At 33.9% G+C, this 26,511-nt stretch overlaps 3 protein-coding genes across 17 annotated transcripts in view; 2 read left to right on the forward strand and 1 right to left on the reverse strand.

Annotated features, from left to right (window-relative positions):
• The window catches only part of LOC109617076 (guanine nucleotide exchange factor VAV2), a 40,235-nt gene extending 19,891 nt beyond the window's left edge, over positions 1-20,344 (forward strand). For 6 of the 14 annotated variants that reach the window (XM_066076569.1, XM_034444392.2, XM_066076574.1 and 3 more), the window contains 17 exons: positions 274-294; positions 1,921-2,019; positions 2,509-2,618; positions 2,850-2,939; positions 3,281-3,312; positions 3,550-3,615; positions 4,061-4,087; positions 4,542-4,652; positions 6,514-6,540; positions 7,714-7,835; positions 8,429-8,491; positions 9,652-9,818; positions 10,089-10,211; positions 11,750-11,840; positions 12,487-12,589; positions 18,135-18,289; positions 18,418-20,344. In XM_066076569.1, coding sequence (XP_065932641.1) covers positions 274-294; positions 1,921-2,019; positions 2,509-2,618; positions 2,850-2,939; positions 3,281-3,312; positions 3,550-3,615; positions 4,061-4,087; positions 4,542-4,652; positions 6,514-6,540; positions 7,714-7,835; positions 8,429-8,491; positions 9,652-9,818; positions 10,089-10,211; positions 11,750-11,840; positions 12,487-12,589; positions 18,135-18,289; positions 18,418-18,465 — 1,455 coding nt within the window. In that variant the 3' untranslated portion in view covers positions 18,466-20,344. Of the gene's footprint in view, positions 1-273; positions 295-1,920; positions 2,020-2,508; positions 2,619-2,849; positions 2,940-3,280; positions 3,313-3,549; positions 3,616-4,060; positions 4,088-4,541; positions 4,653-6,513; positions 6,541-7,713; positions 7,836-8,428; positions 8,492-8,608; positions 8,641-9,651; positions 9,819-10,088; positions 10,212-10,579; positions 11,841-12,214; positions 12,303-12,486; positions 12,590-18,134; positions 18,290-18,417 lie in introns of those variants that run through there. The other 8 variants (XM_066076578.1, XM_034444394.2, XM_066076572.1 and 5 more) reach the window with 8 other exon arrangements.
• A 2,127-nt stretch (positions 20,345-22,471) lies between these two features.
• LOC105334429 (L-proline trans-4-hydroxylase) lies at positions 22,472-24,418 on the forward strand. Of its 2 annotated transcripts, XM_011437878.4 has the most exons (9): positions 22,472-22,585; positions 22,671-22,752; positions 22,890-22,968; positions 23,058-23,168; positions 23,257-23,348; positions 23,424-23,514; positions 23,812-23,941; positions 24,043-24,194; positions 24,287-24,418. In XM_011437878.4, the coding sequence occupies exons 1-9, from the start codon at positions 22,573-22,575 to the stop codon at positions 24,386-24,388; spliced, it is 852 nt and encodes a 283-aa protein (XP_011436180.3). In that variant the 5' UTR covers positions 22,472-22,572; the 3' UTR covers positions 24,389-24,418. The 2 variants fall into 2 exon arrangements, with proteins under 2 accessions (XP_011436180.3, XP_011436175.3); XM_011437873.4 differs by having other exon boundaries at positions 24,043-24,305.
• Positions 24,032-26,070, reverse strand: LOC117681144 (uncharacterized). Its single transcript, XM_034444405.2, has 3 exons — positions 25,913-26,070; positions 25,361-25,824; positions 24,032-25,264 (listed from the first exon to the last, which is right to left on the reverse strand). The coding sequence occupies exons 2-3, from the start codon at positions 25,822-25,824 to the stop codon at positions 24,595-24,597; spliced, it is 1,134 nt and encodes a 377-aa protein (XP_034300296.2). The 5' UTR covers positions 25,913-26,070; the 3' UTR covers positions 24,032-24,594.
• Between the last annotated feature and the right edge of the window lie 441 nt (positions 26,071-26,511).

Here is a 26,511-nt window from a genome sequence, read left to right on the forward strand (position 1 = left end):
TCTTGAAAAGCATATTGGCTACTTTTTTCTTCACTGCAAATTTAAAACAAGGGGAAAAAAAATATCCCAAATGTATTTAACCATCTATCAATGAAAATGTAATCTGAAAAGAATCTCTTAACTATTTGACCACCTTCTACTTAAAATGTAAATTTTACAAAAAAAAAGTAGAGAAAGGGTTGCATCCATGAGTGTTTTGATTTTTGTTTCGGGTGTTTTTTGATTCCTTGCCTAACCTTCCAATGATTCTTTTCATTATGTGCTCTTCCCCAGATGGTGGATCGATTATTTTCGGTAAGGCACTAACTGTTGTATAGAATTATATTCTGATTGGAAAAAAAATGATCATACTTGTATTCAAAATTTTCAACTCGCTTTAAAAAAACTCAGGGACACCAGGTGATGTGATCTACGATTTCAGGAAAATCTCAAACAGCTCGGCTAATATTAATTACATGTATTTGAATGTACAGTGTGTTTCAATAATCGTTACATTAAATATCTATTTCTGTATCATAGGGTAAATTACACTGCTCTTTTCATACCTAAACACAATAATTTCCATGCTTTGCCAACCGTACTTGAATTTTACATTGTATGCATTACATTCATATAATTTACATGTACTTAGATACTTTGTACTGGTATACTATTTTAGGAGATGAAATTTGTTGCTTGTGATTAATATAATTTACTGTAACTTACATAGATAGAAAGTTCATAGCTGTAACATATCTTTTTTATATCAAGTCAAAATTAAACAAATAGAAAGATTGAGTTGTTTGAAATGACCTGATCCTTCTTGATATGTGTACTAATATAGACCAAATTTAAAACTGGCATGGCATGTCAAACTGATGATGTGATCCCTTAAAAAATCTCCACTGATTTCCTAAACTCTGGGTGTATGATCCCATGGTAAAAAGGTAATGTTTTTAAATGGCATTATTAAAACCAAAAATAAAAAAAAGTCCCTATATATAACCTATGGTTGTAGTATTTGATTTGCACAATATTACCACTAAATATTGAACTATTGGAAAGGGTTTAGCAATTAAATTTTGACACGGGTATTTGTGTACATGTATTTGTTTTGGAATGAAATTAGCATTATTTTGTGTGTGTATTTATGAAATTCCTATGTTTACACAGTAAAGTTCATTGTAAGACAGTAGCATTGTGAAAATAAGATGAAAACCCTGATTTTATTTGGTGTAAGGAATGATATGTTTGATGGTAGGTATCTGTATTTATTTATTGGAAATGTTGCATCATGGTTTTTCAATGATTATTTGACTAGTACCTGTATCTTTATTTTTGCAAGCTTTTCATCATTATAAAATCCATCTGAATGTTGTATGCTTTTCATGCATGTTTTACCTTCATATTGATTGTAAAGGAAAACCCTGCTGAATTTAGATTCGAATTATACAATTTTTTTTTCTCAAGAAGATAAAGAGGGGCATTGGAGAGAGTGCCTCATGGTTTGCATGTCTTGGCTATTTGGTAGACCATTTTGTTGTCAAAATATATTTTACATGTATATACCATGATTTAAAATTAGCCTGCTAAATGGCAACCTAATTTTTAAGCTAATAGAAATTCAAGAGTCTGCAGTTTAATAATAGCTCATTAAAACCATAAAGTTCAGCTTTAGCCAAACACAAGAGGGTCAAGCGGTCGTTTGATCGGGTTGAAAAAAAAAATATAAACCCACCAAACAAAGCTGCAGCATTTACCATTAAACACTGACTTATACATTGTAACTTTGGAAATTTACATGTATAATATGTACATTACTACATTAGCAAATTTGTAGGTTTGCGTTTGAAAATTTTAGTCTGAATAAAATGATTCAATTTATTAACAATGAGTGTTAAATCCCTTTCCTTGATAATTTCTTTTGTTGCTTTCTTGTAGGGAGAATCATACAGCTTCAAAGAAGCCATCATCCTGGCTGTGTACAAAGTTCAAGACCAGCAACCAGCCAACAGGGAGACCCAGCGCAGAGGAGATAAGGTACGGTTACTAAGGACCAAAGAACACCCCCACCCCCCACCCACCCCACCCACCAAAAGGAAATGGGGGATAGAATGGTAACATTAAAGATATTCTGCAAGAGTGAGGTAGACAGAGAAGGAGGTGAGGGGGGATTGAGTGTGAAAATAATAAGATGAGAATAAATAAAAGTATCAAAGAGAAAAGCAAGTTTTGCTGATTTTAGTGGACTGGTTATGAATGAATTAAGGAGAGGGGATAGAGTGATTGGTGGATTGGTGCCCTCTCTTGTCATTTCTATATGTGGGGGTGGGTGAGGGAGGGTGGATGAAGAATTATTAGTATACCTGTAATAGGTAATGAACTTCGATGTCAGATTTAAGTCTGGAAAAAAAAACAAAAAAGAAAAAAAACCCAAAAAAGACACAACAACACAACACTGTAAATTTGCATTAAAACATGCTTTCTTAACCTATTTTAAAAGTTATTGGGTTATTTTGATTTTCGCAGTGGAACAGTTCTTTTGTTATGGGAAAGAAAGATGGCTCAAATGCATTCTCATTCTTTGCCAAAACTGAGGACATGAAGGCTAAATGGATCGATGCAATAAAACTGGCATTGTAAGTACGGTAGCAGAACATTTTCTAATATTTGTTTTGACGCTTTATAAAAAATTTACTATCTATAGTGTTATATGTATTAGAATATGTACTGTTATTCTTTTTTGTGAAAAATTAAACTAAAAAGTCAATATTCATTTTCAATCAATGGATCCATTGTCTAAAGATCGTAATCAAACTGGTGTTGATTGATGCATTGTGTGTGAAATGAGCATCCCTTTTTTATTCCAGAGAAAATGCGTCGCCCCCACAGGGGATCAATTATGTGATGCACACGTTTGACCAGCCAACAGAATGCAGTGTCTGTGGGAAACTACTCAGGTACTGGCATGTTTAAACATGTGTATGAGTGAAAGAATAAAATGAAACAATAAATTAAATGATACAAGTAATTGATATTTTTTGGATAATTTTTGTAATGGAGAAACTACCTAATCAGATGTATGGAGAAGTTTTTGTTAATGTATTGAATTATCTGGAATATCTATAACATAACTCTATTGTCCATGTAAAACAAGTGTTAGAATTGTGGACAATTGTGAAGCATTCTTAAACATGGATATGGTGGGAACACTTTAGAGAAAATTTATTATTGTTTTCAACAAGAGACATCTTTAACAACCTCTTATATTATTTTCTTTTCCTTTATTCTTTTTCTCCAGAGGTGTGTTTTTCCAAGGCTACAAGTGCACAGGTGAGTTTCTTCCTGACATTTTTGTAATTTTTTTATCATGAGATTTACAGTGAAGGTTATTAAAGTTTCACAAAGTGTTAGTTCATGAATTCTACTGGTTGATAGATATCTTGAGATTCAGGTAAAAGAAAGAGAAAAGAAAGCTCTGTAAACACAAAGTAACAAATTGTAGTGTTGACACGTTCTTAAATGAAAAAAAGATAAGAAGAATAAGATTTGCTTTGTTTGTATTCTCAGACCCAGGAAGTGATATAGCCGTACATAAAGAGTGTATTGGCAAGAAGCCAAATACAGGCAGTAGAGGTAAGTTCTCTTGCAATTGGTCCAAGGCTTCAAACAGGAAGTTCTTCTTTGACACAAACTTCTGTTGCCGGTAATTTAAAAGCAGATATGTCCTTGGTTTTCACAGGAATGCAAGTAATCAAGCTATTAACATTGAAATTGTTTGATAATGTTTTTAAATGAAATCCAGCTGGGGAAAAAAACCATATAGTATATTGATAAGAATTGCCCAACAAGCATTTGATGTGAAAATTCAGCAGATTCATACAATTCTAGTGTATTAAGGTACATTGTTGCAAAATTAATACAAAACTGCACTTTTACTTATAAATCCTCAACCAGTTTACAATATACATGTACATAGGAAGGAATTGCAATAAAAGAAAATTGATTGTAGACTCTAGGGAATTCCAAAGAAATTAATTATGGAGTTTATTATTGTGGAAATCCTCCATTTTTCTTTCAGTACCACCTATTCCAGCTCGTGTGATCGGTAAGCTTTGCATTGAGGTTCCCTTCCATGGCTTCTGTTTTGTAACCTTTATCATGACATGCTAGCATGCTTTTGGGTTATGTTTTTCATTTTGTTTATCTCTTGATATATTAGATAACAAGTCATATACCCAGTTGGCAGAACTGATTGCAATGTATAGAGCTTTTTAAACTTCATATGTTGATCAGAATTGATATTAGTTTCAGTGCAGACATACATGTTTAAATATCTTATTGAATGAATCTATAGACTGGCACACATTTGATTGATTTAAAGGCCCCTTCACATAAAATTGTTTATCTCAAGTACCAAAATTGTCAGTATACATTTCCTGAAAGTCAATTATTGTAAATTATAATACGTAATATATGTTTTTATTATCACAAGTTTTAGTCTGCATTCTGTAGCCTTCATTTTTTTTGCATGACATTTTCATTATATTTGGTTTGCACAGAAACTTCTCACACTTCTACATATATGGAAGTCATTCATGAACACCACAGGTCAGTTTGTGGTGCTAAATCAAGCTTTGAGTGTAGCAGAACTGATATTATTTTTCAAACACGTAAGTCATTTTGTTTGCGTTACTTGTAACCTGCAAGCATCTGCAGGACATGGATGCATGATCTTGATCGTCAGTTGTTTAGCTCTGTGGAATGTTTCGGCAGTAGATGTTAACTATTGTTGAGTGTGTATATATATATACTCTGCATGCAATATTTATTTCATACGTATTGTCATAAAGATTTTGTTGCATGAAAAAGATTTTAGCTCTCTTAATCTTTACTTGATTGATTAGTAAATTAATAATCAATAACTCGAATTTCTATTAACAGCAGGAAAAATGGGTTTTCCTAAATAAAGCAAAACATCAGGGGCTCCCTTGTGCCCCCTGCATTCTCTTTGAATGCATTGAGTGTTATTAGAATGATGCAATAATTAATCATATTTCTGAGTTGAGCTAGTCAAGTAATGCTTTCTGTAAGTTAACAATAAATTGTAAAAAGATTCTTAATTCTGCAGTTCAACTATTTTGCATCAAATCCTGAGACTCAGAACATGAAATTGCAAAAGCAGAATTTTTATCATAGTTTCATTACATTTACATCAGTCTAAAAAATAAAAGCAAGATTTTAAATTCTACGAGATGTGTCTCTGGCAGATATTAACTTATTTAATTAGGAATCTACAGTAACGAGATTTAATTATATGTAGGTCCTCTGAGTCACACCGATCACTTTCGATTAACTCATGTGATCTTTGTGCGAGTTTTATAATGTTTTACCCACACAAGTTCATAATATTCCTTTGCTAATGTTGAAATGAATCATTAGCATACATTTTGAAACATTTACAGTTAACCAGAATTTTGATCTATTTGATCCTCCATTATACTGAATTGGATTTTTGAGCAACTTTTTGTTTTCTACCTGTATATTTTGCTAAATTGCGATCCATAGTGAGGTTGTATTTTACTCTGGTGACCATTTAATAGGTTCTTGTTTTTAGAACTTAAGTAACTTTATAAATATTTACACTTCATTAAATCATTATTGAACTAATGATATCAATCATTTTGTTACTGAAGTTTTCACCATATTTGTCTTCTAACCTAATATCATACATAGAAAATATTTTCGTGAAGTCATTAAATGACCTTATTTTGAAATGTGTCTGATATGAAAATTTTTATCTACCGTAATATTTGAGTTACTTATACAAAACTACCAATATCATTGTGAGTTTTTGTTCACACTAATGTCTTGTTACATTTCTTTATCAGCTCATAACAGATTATTTTAGGATTTTATCACACTTTAGATAAAAGCAGTGTGAATTCCCAAATCAAATCATTAATTGGTTTGAAAACAAAGTTAGAACCATTTTAACAAGATCTTGGACTTAGGTAGTTGGTGTCAAACAGCAATGTGACGTAGGCCTGTCTGTTTCATTGCTGGCCACTCAGCCATGGCTCTTTGAAATCAACAAGATTCATCTGGTTTTTGAGCATAGACTAGGCAGTCAGTGTATATTTCACTTGAAACCAGCTTCATTTTTAACTTTTTTGAAGCAAGAAATAGATAGTAACATCCTACTGATAGTCCAAGGCCTTGTTATAAATGGTTTTAAATTCAATGTTTGTTCAGTTGAATACCAGAAATAATTTTATGTATTAACTGGTCTTAACTTCTTTCATATCTGCTTCAACTTCATGTTCTTTGTTATCATCTTATTAATATCATCTCCAAACTCTTGGTAATGGATATTTATATTTTTAATTGGTACTCAGTTAATATGTTATTTGTTTAAAATACTACGCCAGTAAGTCTAAAGTGTGATCAGTTTATGTTCATTGAATCTGAGTAGTTTTTTTTTTTCATTGATATTTCTATCCATTCATCGACTGACTTGGTTACACTTTGTAGGGAGATCACCCACTCATGTTCAACATAGTAAGTGATTCCACCCGTTTAACCTCTGTTTTAACCTGTGGAATGCATCTCTCTCTCTCTCTCTCTCTCTTTCTCTTTCTCTCTCTCTCTCTCTCTCTCTCTCTCTCTCTGTTTCAAATTAAGAATGTCTGCCACAATTTTGACAAATGTCTAACACATATGCCATGCATTCCTGGCCTAAACACACAATCCCTCCAAGTCTTATGACTATTACATGTATTATCCCTTCTTGTGATTTTCTTATATATTAATGATTAATGCTATGATACATAATCTTTTCCACACACAAGGCTTCATAACCTATAAATTGGTTGACTGACCCAAACCAGTATTATAGTACTTTGTCAATCATAAAAGACATATTTTAAATTTCTCAAAAATTTGTTGGATTTGCTTCAAGAAGCTTGAGGTTAGCTCCAGGAATTTTTTCCCCTGCCTTAATTAAACACTTTATGATAACAACCAGGCACTTTCTCAACACAAAAAATATTGTTTGTCTTCCAAGTAATATCTTTTTGAATTTTTAATTATTCTGAGTTTTATTTTATGTAACCATTTCATCTCCAACATTCTTTGTACTCCATTCGCATTTCATTTTTTTTTTGTACCCTCGCTTAGAAAACCCATTTAAGTGATTCACTGCTAACCTTTCTCATTCTTATCGAATATCAATTAATAAAACTGCCTTACAGGGGTAGTGAATTGGAACATGCATGATTACCTCACTGTCACATTTATCACTTACTGTGGAATCATTTAAATTCATTGGGGCCAATTTTCGTGGACTGTGTTTTTTTTTGCTTATTTGTGGGGATGTAATTTTATGGATGCGTCGGTTTTCAGTTTCACTAACAAATTTAACTCTTGCTAAATTCGTTTTCGTTGAGGATGTAAATTTGTGGGGGAGGGCTATATATACCCACAAATACAATGAAAATTGAGTCACCATGAAATCTAATGATTCCACAGTATCTACTCAGATCATCAATTTTGCCTTGATTTGCAGATGACTGCCCATGAATTCCTATATTATGATTTAGTACTTCACATTCCATATGAATAAGAAGTTAAATAATGATGATGAATTCTAACCTTAAAAAAAAAAAAAATCAGTAATATATTCAAATTTATTTTATTTCATTTTTTTAAATTGAATTTTTTATTTCTTAACAGGACAGGTGCGGGCTCTCTGTAACTACACGGGTAATCCCAACCCTGGGGGCGGTCGCCCTGCCCTGCGCTTTCAGAAAGACGATGTGATAAAACTCTTAAACAATGATGCACAGTGGTGGAAGGTAAGAAAATATACAATGTTTAAAAGTTTCTCAAGTTAATGTTTAAAATGATATTGATGAATATTTTCATCCTACTTGTCATTTTTACAAAATCTCAAAAGGTTTTGACCCAATTTAAATTCACTTCAATTCAGTTATGGTTAAAGGGAAGTAATTGGCCCTAATTCAAATGTACCCTCAATATGTGAGGGCACATAGGATGACAATGAAATGGGCTAAAAATTCCTAATCATACCAGTATTGGTTTTTTATTTACATTTAGTAAAAAGATATTTTTAAAAACACTATTGACATGCAGATATCACAAATTGAAATAAATGGATTTCCGTATGGGGTTCTAAATTTTGTGGTTTCTTTTAAAACACAAAAAATTCAATGGCCAAAAAGTATATAGTACTTCATATTATGTAAATATCATCAGTCAGAAAAAGGGGAAAGAAAATTTGCTAAGATTTGTAAAAATTAAAAGTCTCTTAATATTTTGATATAAAATGGAAAGTTTATCTTAGAGACCCCCTTACCCCCCAATTATAGGGCTTATGAAAGAAAAACAAAAGTATGATTGACATTATAATGATAATTGCACATTACAGGGACTGCTGAATGGAGACGAAGGCTGGTTCCCTTCACAGCTGGTTCAAGAAATAGAAAACAAGGTATGTACTAAACACCATGCTTCTCCTTTTGAAATTGAATGTACATGGAAGTTCAGCTAGATTGATTTCTGAGATTCCGTTAATACTATAAACCGAAATACTTTTGTTTAAAAACAGAAGCATAAATCATATGAGGGTAATGCAGTTTGGTAGGTTTTCATTTTTTTTTTGGTAAAATTTTTTATTTAAAGCATGAAGCTTAAAGTATACTTGCCTCAGTCAGCATGTAAAACTATATATGTTTCAATAACCTGTGACCCAGAAATGCCCCTACTCTGCCAAGAATTTTTTTGTTTTTGTGTGTGTGTGTATGGTTTATCCTTCATCAAATATTCAATCTTTGGCTCCAATATATCTTTAAGAAAATAAGAATTCAAAATTTTTATCGGGGCAAAAACAACAAAATGAACAATCTTATTGAAAAGATTATTTTCAGTTTGAGATAGGACTAATACCAAACCCAGTATTTTTAGTTATACTCTTTTTTGGTCATTAAATAAGATCAAAATGAGATTAAATAAGAAAATAAGTATTGTTTTTGGAAGATTTTTCAAAATATTTTCAAGAAAGATTATAAAAAAGTTTAAAGTTAGCTTGATCAACAGAGAAGATAAGTAAATTGCGTTGATTAATTTTTGTTGTATTAGTGGTGGTCATAAATGAAAATATATAGACATTTACTAAAAATTGCCAAGGAATATAAATATAGACATTTACTAAAGAATGCCAAGGAATATAAGTTATGTAACTTTCCAAATTGCATTGATGACATTCAAATAAAGTAAAGTGCTAGAATTACACCTTATGAATACATTGATTTTATGTTGTCCAGACACTAAAATTTTTAATTATCATTTTTTTTTTGTGTTAAATAGAGTTAAATTAGGACAGAAAAGTTAGATTTAATATACGCAAATTCTATATAGCAGGAAAAAAAAATTCTTCTGTTGATGTTTGTTGTTGAAACTGTAATGGCGATTTTTGTATTTTTCTTTTATATTTAAAATTCTGTGCAGAAATATGCAAGTTTGTAAACTGTAATGAATGATACATGTTGACGTCTGTAACTGCTTTTGAAACCAAGGACAACCATATATTGAAGGGCTTGCAAATGAATGTGTGTAATACATGTACACGTGATGGCTTTTTATTGTCACCAGATTCGGAGAAAACCCTCCTATTTGGATGTGAAAATAAGGTCTAGAACCGAGAATGGAACCCCCAGTAATATATCACCTCCCCGCGCCCACTCCCCCGCTAACAATAAACCTTATGTCAATGTGGTGGACGATGACCGCTCCTCCGATCAGCTCAGTGTTTATAAATGGTATGTTGTGCTGGCACTGTTGTGTAATGAACATGCGATTTTATGCACCTATCCTTATTTTTAAATTGGCTTGTACCTGAAAATTGTTGTTCATAAAGTGAAGAATTTTTGCTAACTTTGAGAGGTTTTAATTGTAATGATTCAAACAGGTTAAAGATTCTTGTCTTTCTTTGGTAATGTAAAGAAATTACGATTTAAAGAAATAATTTGTTTGACAATTACAAAGATTCTGAAAAGCATTTTCAATTTTTAAAAATCTGGGTGTTAAAGGTTCGTCGGTCCGATGGGTAGAGACACTGCGAACCACAGAATGGAACATATGCCAAACGGGACGTTCTTAATACGAGTGTCCGAAAATCCAGGAAGGAAAGGCGAGCTCTCCTTGAGTATTCGGTAATTAAGTTCAAATATTTTATCATGTTTTGACATTGCTTTGTTTATCATTTCCATACTTTCTATTTCACAAAATCCGGAGGAGTACTGAATAATTAACTTTAAGCTGATAAAAGTTTTGAGTTATTACACTCAATTTCCTGTAAGCTTAACATTTGTAAAAGGGGGAGGGGGGTTCCATATTTAAGGTAATTATACATGTGGTTCATAAAGGATGTACTGATATTCTGAAAATCTTTAATATTTTATCTAGAAAAAAAAATAAAACACTGTCGGTGACAGTTTACAATAAGATGGAGAAGATGGACATGTAGAGTATCACTAACTATTAAAATGTCCAAAAATGACATAGGTATTTCATATTATAGTGAAGGAATTAGAAGGCGGTAACTTTTTATGTAATTCGAGGTTATTTTTTATTAGGTTCTTGTTAGTTTTAACAAATTTGTTTTTGTGATCAAAACTTTTCCAGTCGTTGGTTGTCATTGACAATTCTATTCAGGTTGTATAAAATCAAGGCGGACAATGGTTTAACACAAAAAATGCAGTTAGAATTGAGTATTAAAAACATGAAGTTAATGGCTATACAATGTATTGCCATTTAATGTGTATTTGACAGATAGTTGTTAGCCATAAATTCAAATTATTTATTTTGTACGCTGAACAACATATTGCAATGAAAATTGAAACAATGAATTATGTTCACAGCCAAACATTGCCGATAAGGGAAATTTGTAGCCATTTTACTTAATATAAATAAATTAATAAATTGTCAATTTATAGCAAGGTAGTCACCCAAGTTATCTTAAAAGACATTAAATAGTTTTCTGCTTTGGTCACAGTTAACTACATGTACATGTATAACTGTTTCTCAGGGGAGTGATATAAGTGCTTTTTGTCCTAGAGTTCAACTTGCATGTATTTCATTTTACTTTAGACAACTTTACTTTTAAAGACTTGCTGTTGTTTTTTAAATTGAAAAGTTTCAATGTAGGGAAATTAATTTGATGCATACCTTTTGTTTCTTCAATAATAAGGAGAAAGATGTCTCCTTTTGAAGTTACTTGTTTTTATTTGTTGTTGATATTTTACTTTCTACTATTGTATTTTTTTATACACATATATGTACATTGAAAGCAATCCTATTTGTTAACTAAATGAATTACAGAACTGTGTTTACGTATAATTTTCAAATTGACGATGAATAAAGTGTCCGCTAATGACAGCTATTAAATTTAGATAAGATTTTGTATATAAACATACAAATATAGAAATGAAGAATACTTGTAGTCAGTATTAGGCTTTTATACTCTTCGTTAAATGCATTAGAAAGATCGGTTTACATTGTAGTATATGTAAAACTTCCATGTTGGTGAATATCTGTCTATACATCAGAACTTTTATCCTTATATCTGTGCATGTTGTTGCTGTCATTCTTACAGACGAATAGTACATACATTGTATTTGAACTGTGGCATTATTTCTTGCATGAAATGTCATTCAGTGATACAATTTCTGCATGTCCCTGTATATTTTAGGTATGATAACCAAGTCCGTCACATCCGAGTGGAGAAGAATGCGGAAGGCTTGTTTTATTTAGCCGATACTAAATTCTTTTCTTCTCTTCCTGTGAGTATATTCGCTGGCTCAAGACTTGTAGCCTGTCATATAGACCCCCAAAAAAACTTGCTCATCAAACTGAGGACACCCTTCAAACCCCTACCCCCACCACAAAATGAGTTAAATGTTTAAGTATAAAGTGAAAGGGACATACCGGTAAGCAGAAGACATTTTGGTTCCATAATGCTGTTGGGTTTCCTCAGTTTCCTCTTCTATAGTTACCTCATCATTGACGTCTGCTGTTATAGAAGTGTAAGTACTTTTAAGCAGAGAAGCATGAACCTGTTCAAACCAGCTCAAGCTAGTCTACTGTCACTGCATGCCGACTCCAGATCAACTCAGGTAAAGTGGGTTATAATTTGTCAGTATAATTTGAATTTTAGAAATAACAGTGTTCAACATATTAAAGTTCGCAAGGATGAAGATGGATTCTATAAAATTTGTGTAGACAAGAACTTCAAATCTGTAAAGGTGAGAGGAATAATCACATGAAAGGGTGCTTCCAGGAATGAAGCATCGTTTTCCTTTGTATGTAGACAGGCTACCCTTTTAAACATTCATAATTTTCATGATAATAATAAAAAAAAATTGTGAAAAAATTTTGATTGTCTAAAATATATTTAAACCATTTTAATTTGTAGCATTTTATTTTCAGGAATTAGTAGAGTTCTATCAAGATAACTCATTGGCAGACAGTTTTCCAGGAGTGGACACTACCCTGAAATTTCCTTTCAAAACTCAAAGTGGAGGAGGTGCTAGTAAGTTAATTGAGATGTAATAAAATAAATTTTAATGTAGCATACAAGAATTGTGCACGATACACATGTACTCATTAAATGGAATTAAGAAATTAACTTTATATGAATGTTAGTGTGTATAGACTTTACTGGTGTCTGTCTTTTGTTCCAAAGGACCCAATTCTGGTAATTATGTTGATAAATATGCTTACCTTGAGTTTTTTAACTGTTTCTCATGCTTTGCTTTAAGTAATGATGAATTTAAAAATTAGTTTACAAATTAACATATATTTTCATGCAGTAGTGATAAGATGATCTTTGATTATTATTTTAAAAAATGATCTACCTGTATTTACTGGGTACTATGCTATATTGGTTATAATTGATTACTAAATATAATATCAGTTTAAGCAGAAAAATTGTAAGGGTAACTAAATCTGTAGTTGATATAAACAGAAAAATTAAACATTTTAAAAAGGTATCAAGAATTTTGCTTTTATTGCCTCGAAGCCTGAAAAAAAATTGCAGTGAGAAAAAATTCAGTAACTTATGCTTAAATTTTTAGCTCACCTGATCCAAAGGCTCAAGTGAGCTTTTCTGATCGCAATTTGTCCGTTGTCTGTCGTTGTTGTAAACTTTTCACATTTTTATCTTCTTCTCAAGAACCACTGGGCAGATTTCAACCAAATTTAACACAAAGCACCACTAAGTGAAGGGGAGTCAAGCTTGTTCAAATGAAGGGCCACGCTCTCTTTAAAGGGGAGCTAATTGAGAATTATTGAAAATTTGTTGGTATTTTTCAAAAATCTTCTTCTCAAAAACTATTCGGCCTGAAAAGCTTAAACTTGTGTGGAGGCATCCTCAGGTAGTGTAGATTCAAGTTTGTTCAAATCATGGTCCCCGGGGGTAGGGAGGGGCCACAAGAGGGGGATCAAGTTTTACACAGGAATATATAGAGAAAATCTTTGAAAATCTTCTCAAAAACTATTAGGCCAGAAAAGCTCAAATTAAAATGGAAGCATTTTCAGATAGTGTAGATTCAAGTTTGTTCAAATCATGGTCCCCGGGGGTAGGGTGGGGCCACAATTGAGGGATCAAGTTTTACATAGGAATATATTGGTAATATCTTTAAAAATCTTCTTCTCAAAAACTATTAGGCCAGAAAAGCTCAAATTAAAGTGGAAGCATCCTTAGGTATTGTAGATTTAATTTGTTCAAAACATAGTCCCTGGTGGTATGGTGGGGCCACTATGGGGGAATGGATTTTTACATAGGAATATATAGAGAAAATCTTTAAAAATCTTCTTCTAAAAAACTATTAGGCCTGAAAAGCTTAAACTTGTGTGGAGGCATCCTCAGGTAGTGTAGATTCAAGTTTGTTCAAATCATGGTCCCCGGGGGTAGGGAGGGGCCACAAGAGGGGGATCAAGTTTTACACAGGAATATATAGAGAAAATCTTTGAAAATCTTCTCAAAAACTATTAGGCCAGAAATGCTCAAATTAAAATGGAAGCATTTTCAGATAGTGTAGATTCAAGTTTGTTCAAATCATGGTCCCCGGGGGTAGGGTGGGGCCACAATTGAGGGATCAAGTTTTACATAGGAATATATTGGTAATATCTTTAAAAATCTTCTTCTCAAAAACTATTAGGCCAGAAAAGCTCAAATTAAAGTGGAAGCATCCTTAGGTATTGTAGATTTAAGTTTGTTCAAAACATAGTCCCTGGTGGTATGGTGGGGCCACTATGGGGGAATGGATTTTTACATAGGAATATATAGAGAAAATCTTTAAAAATCTTCTTCTAAAAAACTATTAGGCCTGAAAAGCTCAAATTAAAATGGAAGCATCCTCAGGTAGTGTAGATTTAAGTTTGTTCAAATCATAGTCCCTGTGGGTAGGGTGGGGCCACAATGGGGGGATCAAGTTTTACATAGGAATATATTGGTAAAATCTTCTTCTCAAAAACTATTAGGCCAGGAAAGCTCAAATTTGAGTGGAAGCATCCTCAGATAGTGTAAATTCAAGTTTGTTCAAATCATGGTCCCCGGGGTAAGGGTGGGGCCACAATTGGGGGATCAAGTTTTACATAGGAATATATAGAGAAAATCCTTTAAAATCTTATTCTCAAAAACTATTAGGCCAGGAAAGCTCAAATTTGAGTTTTGAGTGGAAGCATCCTCAGATCGTATAGATTCAAGTTTGTTTAAATAATAGTCCAGGGGTAGGATGAGACCACAATGGGGGATGAATTTTATATAGGAATATATAGAGAAAATCTTTAAAAGTCTTCTTTTTAAAGACTATTTGGCCAGAAAAGCTTAAACTTTTGTAGAGGCATCCTCGGGTAGTGTAAATTCAAGTTTGCAAAATCACAGTCCCTAGTGGTAGGGCGGGGCCTCGTGGCTGTTTGAATTTTTACATAGAAATATACAGAGAAAATCTTTAAAAATATTCTGGGAAAGTTTTCGGTTCAAAACTCAGTACTTAGGGTGAAAGCACAGGTTATGCAGATTTAAGTTTGATGAAACCATGATTCCCTAGAGAAAAGCGGGGCCACGAAATGGGGGGGGGGGGGGGGGGGGGGGGGGGAGGTGTATAGGAATAGAGAAAAATCTGTTTACAGGTACAACAACAAAAGGGGCTTGGTATTTGCCAAAAAAAGAGGTGGATAAAAATTGAAAGATTTTCAATTTTTTTTAGCAAGATCTTGTACTTAGTTGTCAAGATATTTTCATACTGTTATGCTTATTTGATCAAAATTAAGGCAATTGTTGCTCAGGTGAGCGATGTGGCCCCTGGGCCTCTTGTTAGATGAAGCATTTAATGTTTATTTCTCTTATAATAATTCAATTGATTAATGCTTATGAAATCTTTTTAGCTCACCTGAGCTGAAAGCTCAAGTGAGCTATTCTGATCACTTTTTGTCTGTCGTCTGTCTGTCTGTCTGTCCGTCTGTCCGTCCGTCCGTCTGTAAACTTTTCACATTTTCAACATCTTCTCAAGAACTACTTGGCCAATTTCAACCAAACTTGGCACAAATCATCCTTAGGCAAAGGGGATTCAAAGTTGTGAAAATTAAGGGCCACACCCGTTTTCAAGGGGAGATAATTAGAAATTAATGAAAAATTTCGAGAAATTTTCAAAAATCTTCTTCTCAAGAACCAGAAAGCCAGGAAAGCTGAAGCCTGTGTGGAAGCATCCTCAGGTAGTGTAGATTCAAAGTTGTGAAATTCATGACCCCCGGGGGTAGGGTGGGGCCACAATGGGGGGTCGAAGTTTTACATAGGAATATATAGAGTAAATCTTTAAAAATCTTCCTTCTCAGAAACTAATCAGCCAGGAAAGCTGAAACTTGTATGGAAGCATCCTCAGGTAGTGTAGATTCAAAGTTGTGAAAATCATGACCCCTGGGGGTAGGATGGGGCCACGATGGGGGGTCGAAGTTTTACATAGGAAAATAAAGAGTTAATCTTTAAAAAATTTTCTTCTCAGAAAATAATCAGCCAGGAAAGCTGAAACTTGTGTGGAAGCATCCTCAGGTAGTGTAGATTCAAAGTTGTGAAAATCATGATCCCTGGGGGTAGGAAGGGGCCACAATGGGGGGTCGAAGTTTTACATAGGAATATATAGAGTAAATCATTAAAAATCTTCTTCTCAGAAACTAATCAGCCAAGAAAGCTGACACTTGTATGGAAGCATCCTCAGGTAGTGTAGATTCAAAGTTGTGAAAATCATGACCCCTGGGTATAGGGTGGGGCCACAATGGGGGGTCGAAGTTTTACATAGGAAAATATAGAGTAAATCATTAAAAATCTTCTTCTCAGAAACTAATCAGCCAGGAAAGCTGAAACTTGTGTGGAAGCATCCTCAGGTAGTGTAAATTCAATGTTGTGAAAATCATTATCCCTGGGGTAGGGTGAGGCCACATTGGGGGGTGGGTGTTAAAATTTTACATAGGGATATATAGAGTAAATCTTTAAAAATCTTCTTCTCAGAAACTAATCAGCCAGGAAAGCTGAAACTTGTGTGGAAGCATCCTCAGGCAGTGTAGATTCAAAGTTGTGAAAATCATGACCCCTGGGTATAGGGTGGGGCACAATGGGGGGTCGAAGTTTTACATAGGAATATATAGAGTAAATCTTTAAAAATCTTCTTCTCAGAAACTAATCAGCCAGGAAAGCTGAAACTTGTGTGGAAGTATCCTCAGGTAGTGTAGATTCAAAGTTGTGAAAATCATGATCCCTGGGGGTAGGGTGAGGCCACATTGGGGGGGGGGGTGTTGAAGTTTTACATAGGAATATATAGAGTAATTCTTTAAAAATCTTCTTCTCAGAAACTAATCAGCAAGATGATTCTTTTATAATTGTTAAGACTTTGGCTCCAGGACAATTCTTCGGCCTCACAAAAAGGTTCAGAGTTTGATGTAGCTAAATATCCCATATATAAACAATTGTAAAGGATCTTTTTGAGAACTGCATTCCCAACATGTGATATGACTATAAAATTGAAGCAGGCAGCTATTTTTTCATTAGAATCTTTTTGTATTACTGTATTGAGTTATTGCCCTTGATTTATTGATTCTTGATTATTTTAATTAATGCATCCACTGTTAACCAATTATTGTGACGATTATTTTTATACAATAATAAATATTCAATGTATATAAGTTGTTCTGCATAAGTAGTTTTGGGTTAGGCCGGATAAGTTTGTTTATTTTTGATTTCCAATTTTTAGATACTATGAATTATTTTAGGCCGGCACATATATAGGGACAGTGTCTACTGCATTACAACGAGCAACTGTTTTTGGGGTGTAATTTGAACAGGTACATATAGGTTGAGTGTGTGGACATTCCTGCTCTATATAATCTTTGTGTTTTCTAACCTACGATACAGAGTGTGTGGTCATCCCTGCCCTGTATCGCATTAATACAAGTGTGTGGGCATACCTGCTTGTATTGGTGGTGGTTGCGGTGGAGCACTAGTGTGTGGTCATCCCTGCTGGTGTTCTGCCCTTTCTAGCGCAAGTGTGCGGCACTCCCTGCTTGCGTTAGGTTGAGCTGTTGGCGCAAGTGTGCGGTCATCCCTGCTTGCGTAACGTTGAGTCCCTATATATGTGCAGGAGCGGTGATTAAAGTCTGCTCTTGTAAGTATTGGCAGCAATCGGCTATCCGAGTTCCTAGGGGGAAAAATGGATTTTATTTATACAGGATCTACATGTATTATTGTACATTGTCCAGATTGTTTGTATTATGACTCCATTAAGCTGACTTTATCATACCTAATGTTCCTCAGGTGAGCGATGTGGCCCATGGGCCTCTTGTTCTCTTTTTTTATCAAGACAATCTATTTTTGTTAAAATAGAAAATTGTCAGATTGCTCATTACAAATTATTTAAAATATTATACAATTTTGCAACCATTACTTTTTGAAAAGTTTACTATAAAGGCTAGTAAAAAAAATTGTGATGTTTAAAAAGCAAAAGATAGAATCTGTAGACTAATTAGATCCATACATTTGACATACAAGGAATCCTTTAGTAAAGATGACTACTTTGGGTTTACAGATACCCGCATTCTGGGCTACGCAGAGGCGGTCTACGACTATGCAGCGACGGCTACGTCTCAGTTATCCCTGTGTCGCGGGGACAAGGTGGCCATCCTGAGCAAGACAGGAAGTGATAAAGGCTGGTGGAAGGGAGAACACTGCATTTCGGGGAAGGTTTGTCAAAATTATATTCGTGCCTTCTGAAATTAAAAAAAAAAAAAAAAAAAAAAAATTAAAAATCGAAATTTGTTTTTTTTTTATCTTTCATGATTACATTACTTAGTTGCGTGTTGTCTTTTCAGAATGGTTATTTCCCATTAGCGTATGTAAGAGAACTTGACGACGATTGATCAGCGATGAAAGCTAAAAGACGTATGCAAGACCTCCAATCACCATTGTGTTGCTAATTTTGTAACCATGTGACCAAGCAATATCGGCCAAAAGGATTTATTTTCCCGTACACGATTACAGCAAGTACAGTGCAAGTTGGCGACAACAGCTACTGTGATTTGTTGTACCCCATTGACCAGCTTCCCAAGTAGAGCTACCAGAGAACACTCTTTTGTTACACCCTGTGTATCCACCATACCTTGCATTATTATTATTATTTTTTTTTGTTGCAAAATGTGCCATTCTCATTGATTTGTAGATTGACACATTGTTTAGGAAACTCCGTGTAAAACGTGAAGTCTCTCGTCCGGGGGACATCTCCTGTACTCTGTGATATTTATAGCAATTACATAGTTAACTCTGTTAATGAATCATCACCGCACTGACAGTATTGTTATTGACGAGCAGCATGCATAATAACCCTACGTAGTGGAATATACATGTATGTATTGTTATTACATTCCCCAACCATTCCATGCCTGGGAAATCCTTTTGTCAATCTTCTCTTGCTGTTCTTTTAGCTTAGATGCTGTTCTAGAAACGAAGCTTTCCGTCTACTTGGAATAAGGAAATTTTGAACTTCACTCAAATCTAGTCTAAATGTTATTTAGCTGCTCTAAGTAAGATTGCACAAATGATATTAATTATATTTGCAAACTAATGCATTAATATTTGCACACTCATCTTGCCTCTGTATGAAATCCACCTGAAAATGAAGAATTTTTTTTAGCCTATTGTACCTCTGACAGATAAATTCAATAAAGTTAGTATTTGATTAAGGGTTTATTGTCCCTCTGCTAATGGATATAACTCTCATTTGCAGAAATTTCTGAAATAACTTCGTGAGATTATGATGATAAAGTGAAATTTCTGTAAAAATTTGCCCAGCATGGTGTTCCAGAATAGGGTGCATTTAAATCATGTTTTTTTTTTTTTGAAAATCATTACCAGTGAAGTAGAAGTTGATTGGAGAGAAAAGAGAGTTGATGTACCTTAAAGTAAAGCTCTGATTTATTAACAACACATTTATAATTACTTAGTACCAGTTAACATGGTTTTTTTCATTTAATTTTTCATCCAGAAAGCATTAAAAGAAACCCTCATATATGTACAACCTATATCATTTCTAGACTTTTACCTTCCCTCATATAATATGTATTGTGGAATCTGTCCAGAAAAATGTTAACAAATTTATCTGTGTACATTTATTTGCTTATATAAATATACATTTTCTGTGTATTTTTTCTTCATTTTGTTAGAATTTGTTTGTATTTGATAGTTTGATTTCTGTATCCAGGCTAATATAATGGCATAAGAAACAAGCTTGAAAGTTGAAACTTGTTACTACTAAGACCTTTGTGTAATTAATTAATTAAGATATATGTATATTTCATTTGTATTATAAGGTTAACGACATTATTATTTACCACCTACTGATTATAGAAATAAAATTCAATATGTCTCTGTTTTCATTTTATGAAAACTAATTTATTTTTAAATTAAAAATTCATGATTAATTGATGAAGGAGTTGTGTCTCTATACTGTACAACATTTTTACTTTGAAGCGGTTTGTTTATCATTATAATCATAGTATTGAATAAAGGTGTGATCCGATTCTTCCATACAGTTGGTATTAAATCAATGTACTGATTAACTATCAAAGTTTGTTTTGTGTATTTGTAAACAGCCCCCCCCCCCCCCCCCCCATTACTACAGGTATACAAAGAAGTCAAAATATGTTATCACCATAGCTGATCAGTTATCTTGATAAGTTGGGATGATTTGTTGAAGAGTGCTATTTATCATGAACTTGGTTAATAAAACTTATAAAAACTTTTGATGTGTGTCTTGAATATTAATATCGATAATGCATATGATTGAAGAGTTTAGATTACACGTACGGCATATCTTCGTACAGTATTAAAAAGAAAAACGACGTTTCAGGTTCAGTTGAAGCAGATTATTATTGGGATCAATGTTTTATCATATTTCACTATCACACTGGAGAAATCCAACAACAACAAAATGTGCAAATATTTCATTCTCGGAATAATAACTGATGTAGAGTTAATGCAGCATGGTCACAGTTTTTTTTATATTGTTTAAAATGCTCAGTAATACATTTCTAATGATCAACCAAAATATAAGTGTCAGTCGTAGAATTATAAGTACGACACAGAGCTCACAATTCTTTGTTATGTAAACAAGCTATGAAGGTTCGTGCCATGTTTTTGTTTACCTTTGTTCAAAATATCAGTAAAAGTTCTTTTCAAGCCGATTCTACTATGTGCTAATTCGTTTTGAACATAAATAAACTATTCCTACGTTTGTCACATTTATTTTAGGTCTAAATCTGGAATGTACGAAAGACGAATAGGGCCACATAAAAAAATATTTTTATCTCGTAATTACGAGAAATGATCTCGTTATTACGAGTTAATTATCTCGTTATAACGAGAAAAGATCTCGTTATTACGAGTTAATTATCTCGTAATTACGAGAAAAGATCTCGTAATAACGAGAAAAGATCTCGTTATTACGAGAAAATATCTCGTTATTACGAGTTAATTATCTCGTTATAACGAGAAAAGATCTCGTTATTACGAGTTAATTATCTCGTAATTACGAGAAAAGATCTCGTAATAACGAGAAAAGATCTCGTTATTATGAGAAAATATCTCGTTATTACGAGTTAATTATCTCGTTATAACGAGAAAAGATCTCGTTATTACGAGTTAATTATCTCGTTATAACGAGAAAAGATCTCGTTATTACGAGAAAAGATCTCGTTATTACGAAAAAAGATTTATATAAATGGTGCATTTCTGAAAACACCTCCAAGTCGACTGGTTCACTCTTTTTCTTTCCATAAACGTTAATTCCATTCTGATTAATGTTTAAATAACAACGGACATTATTCATTAATTTTTAAACAAAATGATCGGATTTGACATTTAACTATTATGAGTAAGTGGAAAGAACTTCATGTAATTCTCATGTCATCTTATATATTATAATCCCACTTCGAAGTAAATACCAGGTAGCCCTTGTCGTAAAAACACAATTCTATTGTTACAGTTGACTTTAATGACTATGTAGTTTCAATCATTGATATACAGGATTTACCTGAATTGTGTTCATACACAACCTATATGTATATTGAAAAAAAATGATTTTGTATATCAACATTTTGGAGTCTGAAAACAAATTACATGTATCCTTCTAATCAATAAATAGTTCAATCAATTCATCAATCAACCTGCTTTGCTCCTTCTTCTGAAATTTCGTTAAAACTGATTGGTCCGATTTTATATCAAATTCTGTTTATGCTACTAAGCGATGATTATGCTAAGTATGTGTATAATAAAAGACATTGCAGTAGTCCATACACTTGACATAAAGAGAATAGAATAATAAAACGCGCAATTTGGAACGATCTTTTCTCGTAATAACGAGATCGTTTCTCGTAATTACGAGATAATTAACTCGTAATAACGAGATCTTTTCTCGTAATAACGAGAAAATTAACTCGTAATTACGAGATCTTTTCTCGTAATTACGAGATAATTAACTCGTAATAACGAGATCTTTTCTCGTTATAACGAGATAATTATCTCGTAATAACGAGATCTTTTCTCGTAATAACGAGAAAATTAATTCGTAATTACGAGATAAAAATATTTTTTTATGTGGCACTATTCGTCTTTCGTAGGAATGTTCTCAGCATTCAAAATGTAAACAAAACCATAACCCGAGCTTTGTTTACATAACAAAAAATAGTGAGCTCTGTATCTCTCTTATAACTCGACGACTGACACTCTTTTGGTTGACTATTGGAAATGTATTGCCAGAGCATTGTACACATAAAAACAGAAAAATAAATTCTGACCAAAATCGTTGAGATAAAAGTATTAAAATAGACTATACAATAAGTTAATTTAAGCACAAGTACTGATGTGTAGCAAATAGTAGGGTCAAGATGTAGTATGATCCACGTATATCTACATGTATCTATAAAGCTTGATATATTCGTTTATCAAACCTTTTCAGTGACAACTTCCTGAAGATGGGTATTGCAGGTAATTTCTATAAGATTTCTAAGAGATGCTCGACGAAGTTGATGCATGTACCAATAGCGTAATTACATTTTGATTACAATTTTAGAGTACGAAATTAAAGATAATTCGCTTAAAGTGACCGATGACGCCAGGAGGCATTTTGATGAGGATGGATGCATAATAGTAAGGTACCCGTAACTACTAGTAATTAATCCATTGACTGCGATCATTGTCTATTGTCCATTTGGTAAAGGATTCTAAAGCTCTGTGTATGTTATATAAAACTGAATTCTTGACTTTCTCAGAATCGGTGTTTTGATTTCAGAGGATTGTTATCTGACTCCGAGCTACAGAAGGTTCACAGGACTGTAGAAAACCCAGAACTTGTGAAACATCAGTATGGAGTAAGAAAATAATGAAATAAATGTGCACTTATAGAGAATAATATGCACTGGTGTGTCGGTCAATCTTAACTTCATTATTAATATCGTAGAGACCCGACAAGAAAGGCAAAGAACCAAAGTTGGTTTTATGGCAGCATCCAGGAAATGACGTCACGGGAATGGTGGCGCGCTCTAGAAAAGTTGCAGAGACATGTCAACAGGTGAAGAAATGAATCATGTCAGACATCTTTTCTTTGACTCGGAGAAGCACTTAGTTCTGATAAATATTAGGGTGCATATTTATTCTAGTTGTTAGGGGGAGAGGTTTACCATTACCACACAAAGTTAATCACCAAAGAACCATACATAGGAGGGACGTTCGAATGGCATCAGGATTACGGGTAAGATGACAGAACAACCATTGACGCAACCATTGTTATTTTTCTAAGCCAACAGGTTAACTTTTTATTTTATAGGTACTGGTATAAATATGGTTGTCTCTTTCCTGACATGATGACTGTATTTGTTGCTTTAGATGACTGCAACAAGGAGAACGGTTGCTTGCAGGTACATTAAGAAGGCTGGATGGTCTTGGCCATTTTTAGACATTATCTAACTCCTTCTTAAGAAGAGCTCTGTATAAAAATATAGGAAAATGTTCATATATTAGGATTTTGTCTTTAGTAAATGTTAGTTTATAGCCAAAATTATCATATGTCAAAGTTTAGAGTAGATTTGATGTTAAATTTGTTGATCACCCAACCTCTTAATTTATACAACTTTTTTTTATCTGTTTACTATGGTCATTCTGTCTACTGTCACACTGTATATCTATTAAATGTGCGCCATGTTTGAAAATGAAAGGTCCTGAAAGGCTCACACAAATGTGGACGGATTGACCATTTGATTGTGGCTGAACAAACCGGAGCTGACGTCGAAAGAGTTCAGGAAATAGAGAAAGTGTGTGATCTGATTCACGTGGAATTAAAAGCAGGTTATAATCTTAGACCATATACATTCGGACGTTTCTCTAGCAACAATCTCCATTACCTAACCATTGATTTTCAACAGATAACAATAATCCTCTCGTTTTAGGCGATGCTTTATTCTTCCACTGTAACGTGCTTCATACTAGTAGTGACAATGCAAGCGGGAACCAGAGACGAGCACTCGTTATAGCTTACAATAGGGCTTCCAACGATCCGGGCCCACACGAAAAACATCCAGGATATACTCCTCTACACACAGTACATATTTCACACATATTAATAGAGACCAACAAAAATATTAACATTTCTGAATTGCATGCATACATTTTTCATTTCGTGTTCATTTACAGGTTGAGAATTCTGCCATAGCGAGTTGCGAAAACTTCAGTGACTTTTCTGGCAAAGACTTTTGGGCAAACAGCCTCAAGCGTGATACGACATGTCAAAACTGAGTGAATTACACATATCATAACTAAGTGTCATATGATAAACTGAATTACGCAAATTATATATCTATAGTATTACTCTTTGTTAGAAGAAAGTGGTACACAATGATTAAAAACATTAGAATAATGCAATGTATATTTCATTGATGATTATTATTAATCGTTTTCTGCATGGGTATATTCATGACCAACTACAAATTGTATGGTTTGTTCTATGACGCCCTCCGAATGGCCCATGTCATCTGATAGGTAAGAGCCGCGTCACTGTAGGGACTCTTCACCAAAGAAGGGTCGTTTGTACGAATGGCCTTTATAAAGGTCCCTAGCTCGGTCAGGTACGAATCGTCAGAAGGAAAAGTGAAGTCTTGGTCCTTGTTAGCGTCCTCATTATTGATACTGCGGACTCGTAGAATGCAGTCCTTCTCGTACGGTTCAATGAGCGACAGTTTGAGGCCGTCTAGCTGAACGTCTATATTGGCTTCGTACCTTGTTCCTGGAAGGGCAACTGAATGCATCAGTGTTCCAAGTCCGCCATCTTTGAATCGCCAGTGGCTCATTGTAACTCTTGGGATTCTTTTGGCGGGTGTAATGTCGTCCTCGGCTTCTTGGGGTACGTAGTCTAGATGACCTGCGCCGCTAGGATCTGAATCTTTGAGTAGAAGAGTATGAATCGTGTCTATTTCTACGTCACTGACAACATAGCGCGCCAAGTCGCAGAAGTGAGTGGCCTGCTCGACTATTGGTCCCCCGCTGAAGTCTTCGTTGAACCAGTACTTGTTGACTGCTTTAGTGTAGGCGAAGTAATATCGCGCGTTCAGTGCCATCACCTTACTCCCATGTTGCTTTATCAGTTCCTTCATCTTGAGTATGCCAGCATGGTATCTGAAAGATGTGATACATTTATGAATACATACTTAAATATTTCACTTGGAAATGTGAAAACGTGACGATTAATATGTTTAAACTAATTTACAATACCTGAACATGTATCCCACAGACACAATAACATTCTTCTCCGTACACGTCTCCGTCACAGCTTTAGCGTAGGACATGAACTCCTCTGGTGGCAATACCGAAAGGGGCTTCTCTACGAACACGTGTATTCCTGCTCGTGCAAATTGAAGCTCCAGATCTTTACCCTCACCAAAAGACCCTCTGTAGGCAGGTGGTATTCCGATGAATGCTGCGTCTGGCTGCAGTTTAATGAGATCCTTGTAGTTCTTGAAGATTTTACAATTTTTGTAAATACTGCCATACTTAGCAGACGACTGTCTAGTTTGGAGAACTTCTGTAGCTAACTTTTCATCCAGGTCTACGATGCCTATGACTTCGATGCCGCCAATCTGCTCAAGGCGGGAGGCGTGGTCCCAGGGCAAATGCGGACGACCAAAATTGATAGCACCAGCGCCAATGAATCCTATCTTCAAAACCCTTTCTGCCATCTGAAATTAAAACGTTCACATGGTAAAGTTAAAGGTCAACTGTAATTAAAATACATGTGCTGCAGACGAACCACATATTTATCCCCACCTTAAATTTGCAGCAATATATTTCCAAACTCCCAATAGCATGTACTGTCAGACTTTAAAAATTCCTGTTAATAACGTAAATAGTTCTGTCGCTATAAAGATGACCCAAATATCTTCAACCATCTCCAGATTTGTTTATTTGGCACGATAAGTTTCGATGAGGCGATATTTTTTAAACCATGGAACATGCTAGATAATTGAATGGCATGTTGTATTTTTTTAGATAATGAGATCGAGAAAAGGCATATTTTATTTGATAAAATAAATACTTGCAAATAAAAACTGCAGCATATACAAATACAAATACAAATATTTTATTGGCACAAACACAATTACAATAATTGGCAAAGGCCCAATGAATATATAAGAACATCATTGTATGTTTACAATAGTTTCATGTACAGTATATATATTTTTACTGATCTATATAGATCAGTTTAACATTTCCTTAGACTAATTGACATCTGTGTTCAAAGCAGTCATTAATGAATTTAACAGTAATATTTAAAATAGTATGTATTTCACTATTTAAACATACATGTAAAATGTATCTTTCTTTGTCCAAGTTATTGGCAATATTTATTTTACTTATCTTATAAA

The sequence above is a fragment of the Magallana gigas genome, chromosome 2, assembly GCF_963853765.1.
Source record: "Magallana gigas chromosome 2, xbMagGiga1.1, whole genome shotgun sequence".
NCBI classification, from domain to species: Eukaryota; Metazoa; Mollusca; class Bivalvia; order Ostreida; family Ostreidae; genus Magallana; species Magallana gigas.

Excerpts from the sequence above, each read along its gene's own strand:
- LOC117681144 (XM_034444405.2), bottom strand. The coding sequence starts at position 25,824 with ATGGCAGAAAGGGTTTTGAAGATAGGATTCATTGGCGCTGGTGCTATC. Across the intron at positions 25,265-25,360 it reads TCTGTGGGATACATGTTCAG|ATACCATGCTGGCATACTCA; the intron begins GTATTGTAAATT and ends CACATCTTTCAG.
- LOC105334429 (XM_011437873.4), top strand. Across the intron at positions 23,169-23,256 it reads TTGCAGAGACATGTCAACAG|TTGTTAGGGGGAGAGGTTTA; the intron begins GTGAAGAAATGA and ends TATTTATTCTAG. Across the intron at positions 23,942-24,042 it reads TCACGTGGAATTAAAAGCAG|GCGATGCTTTATTCTTCCAC; the intron begins GTTATAATCTTA and ends CTCTCGTTTTAG.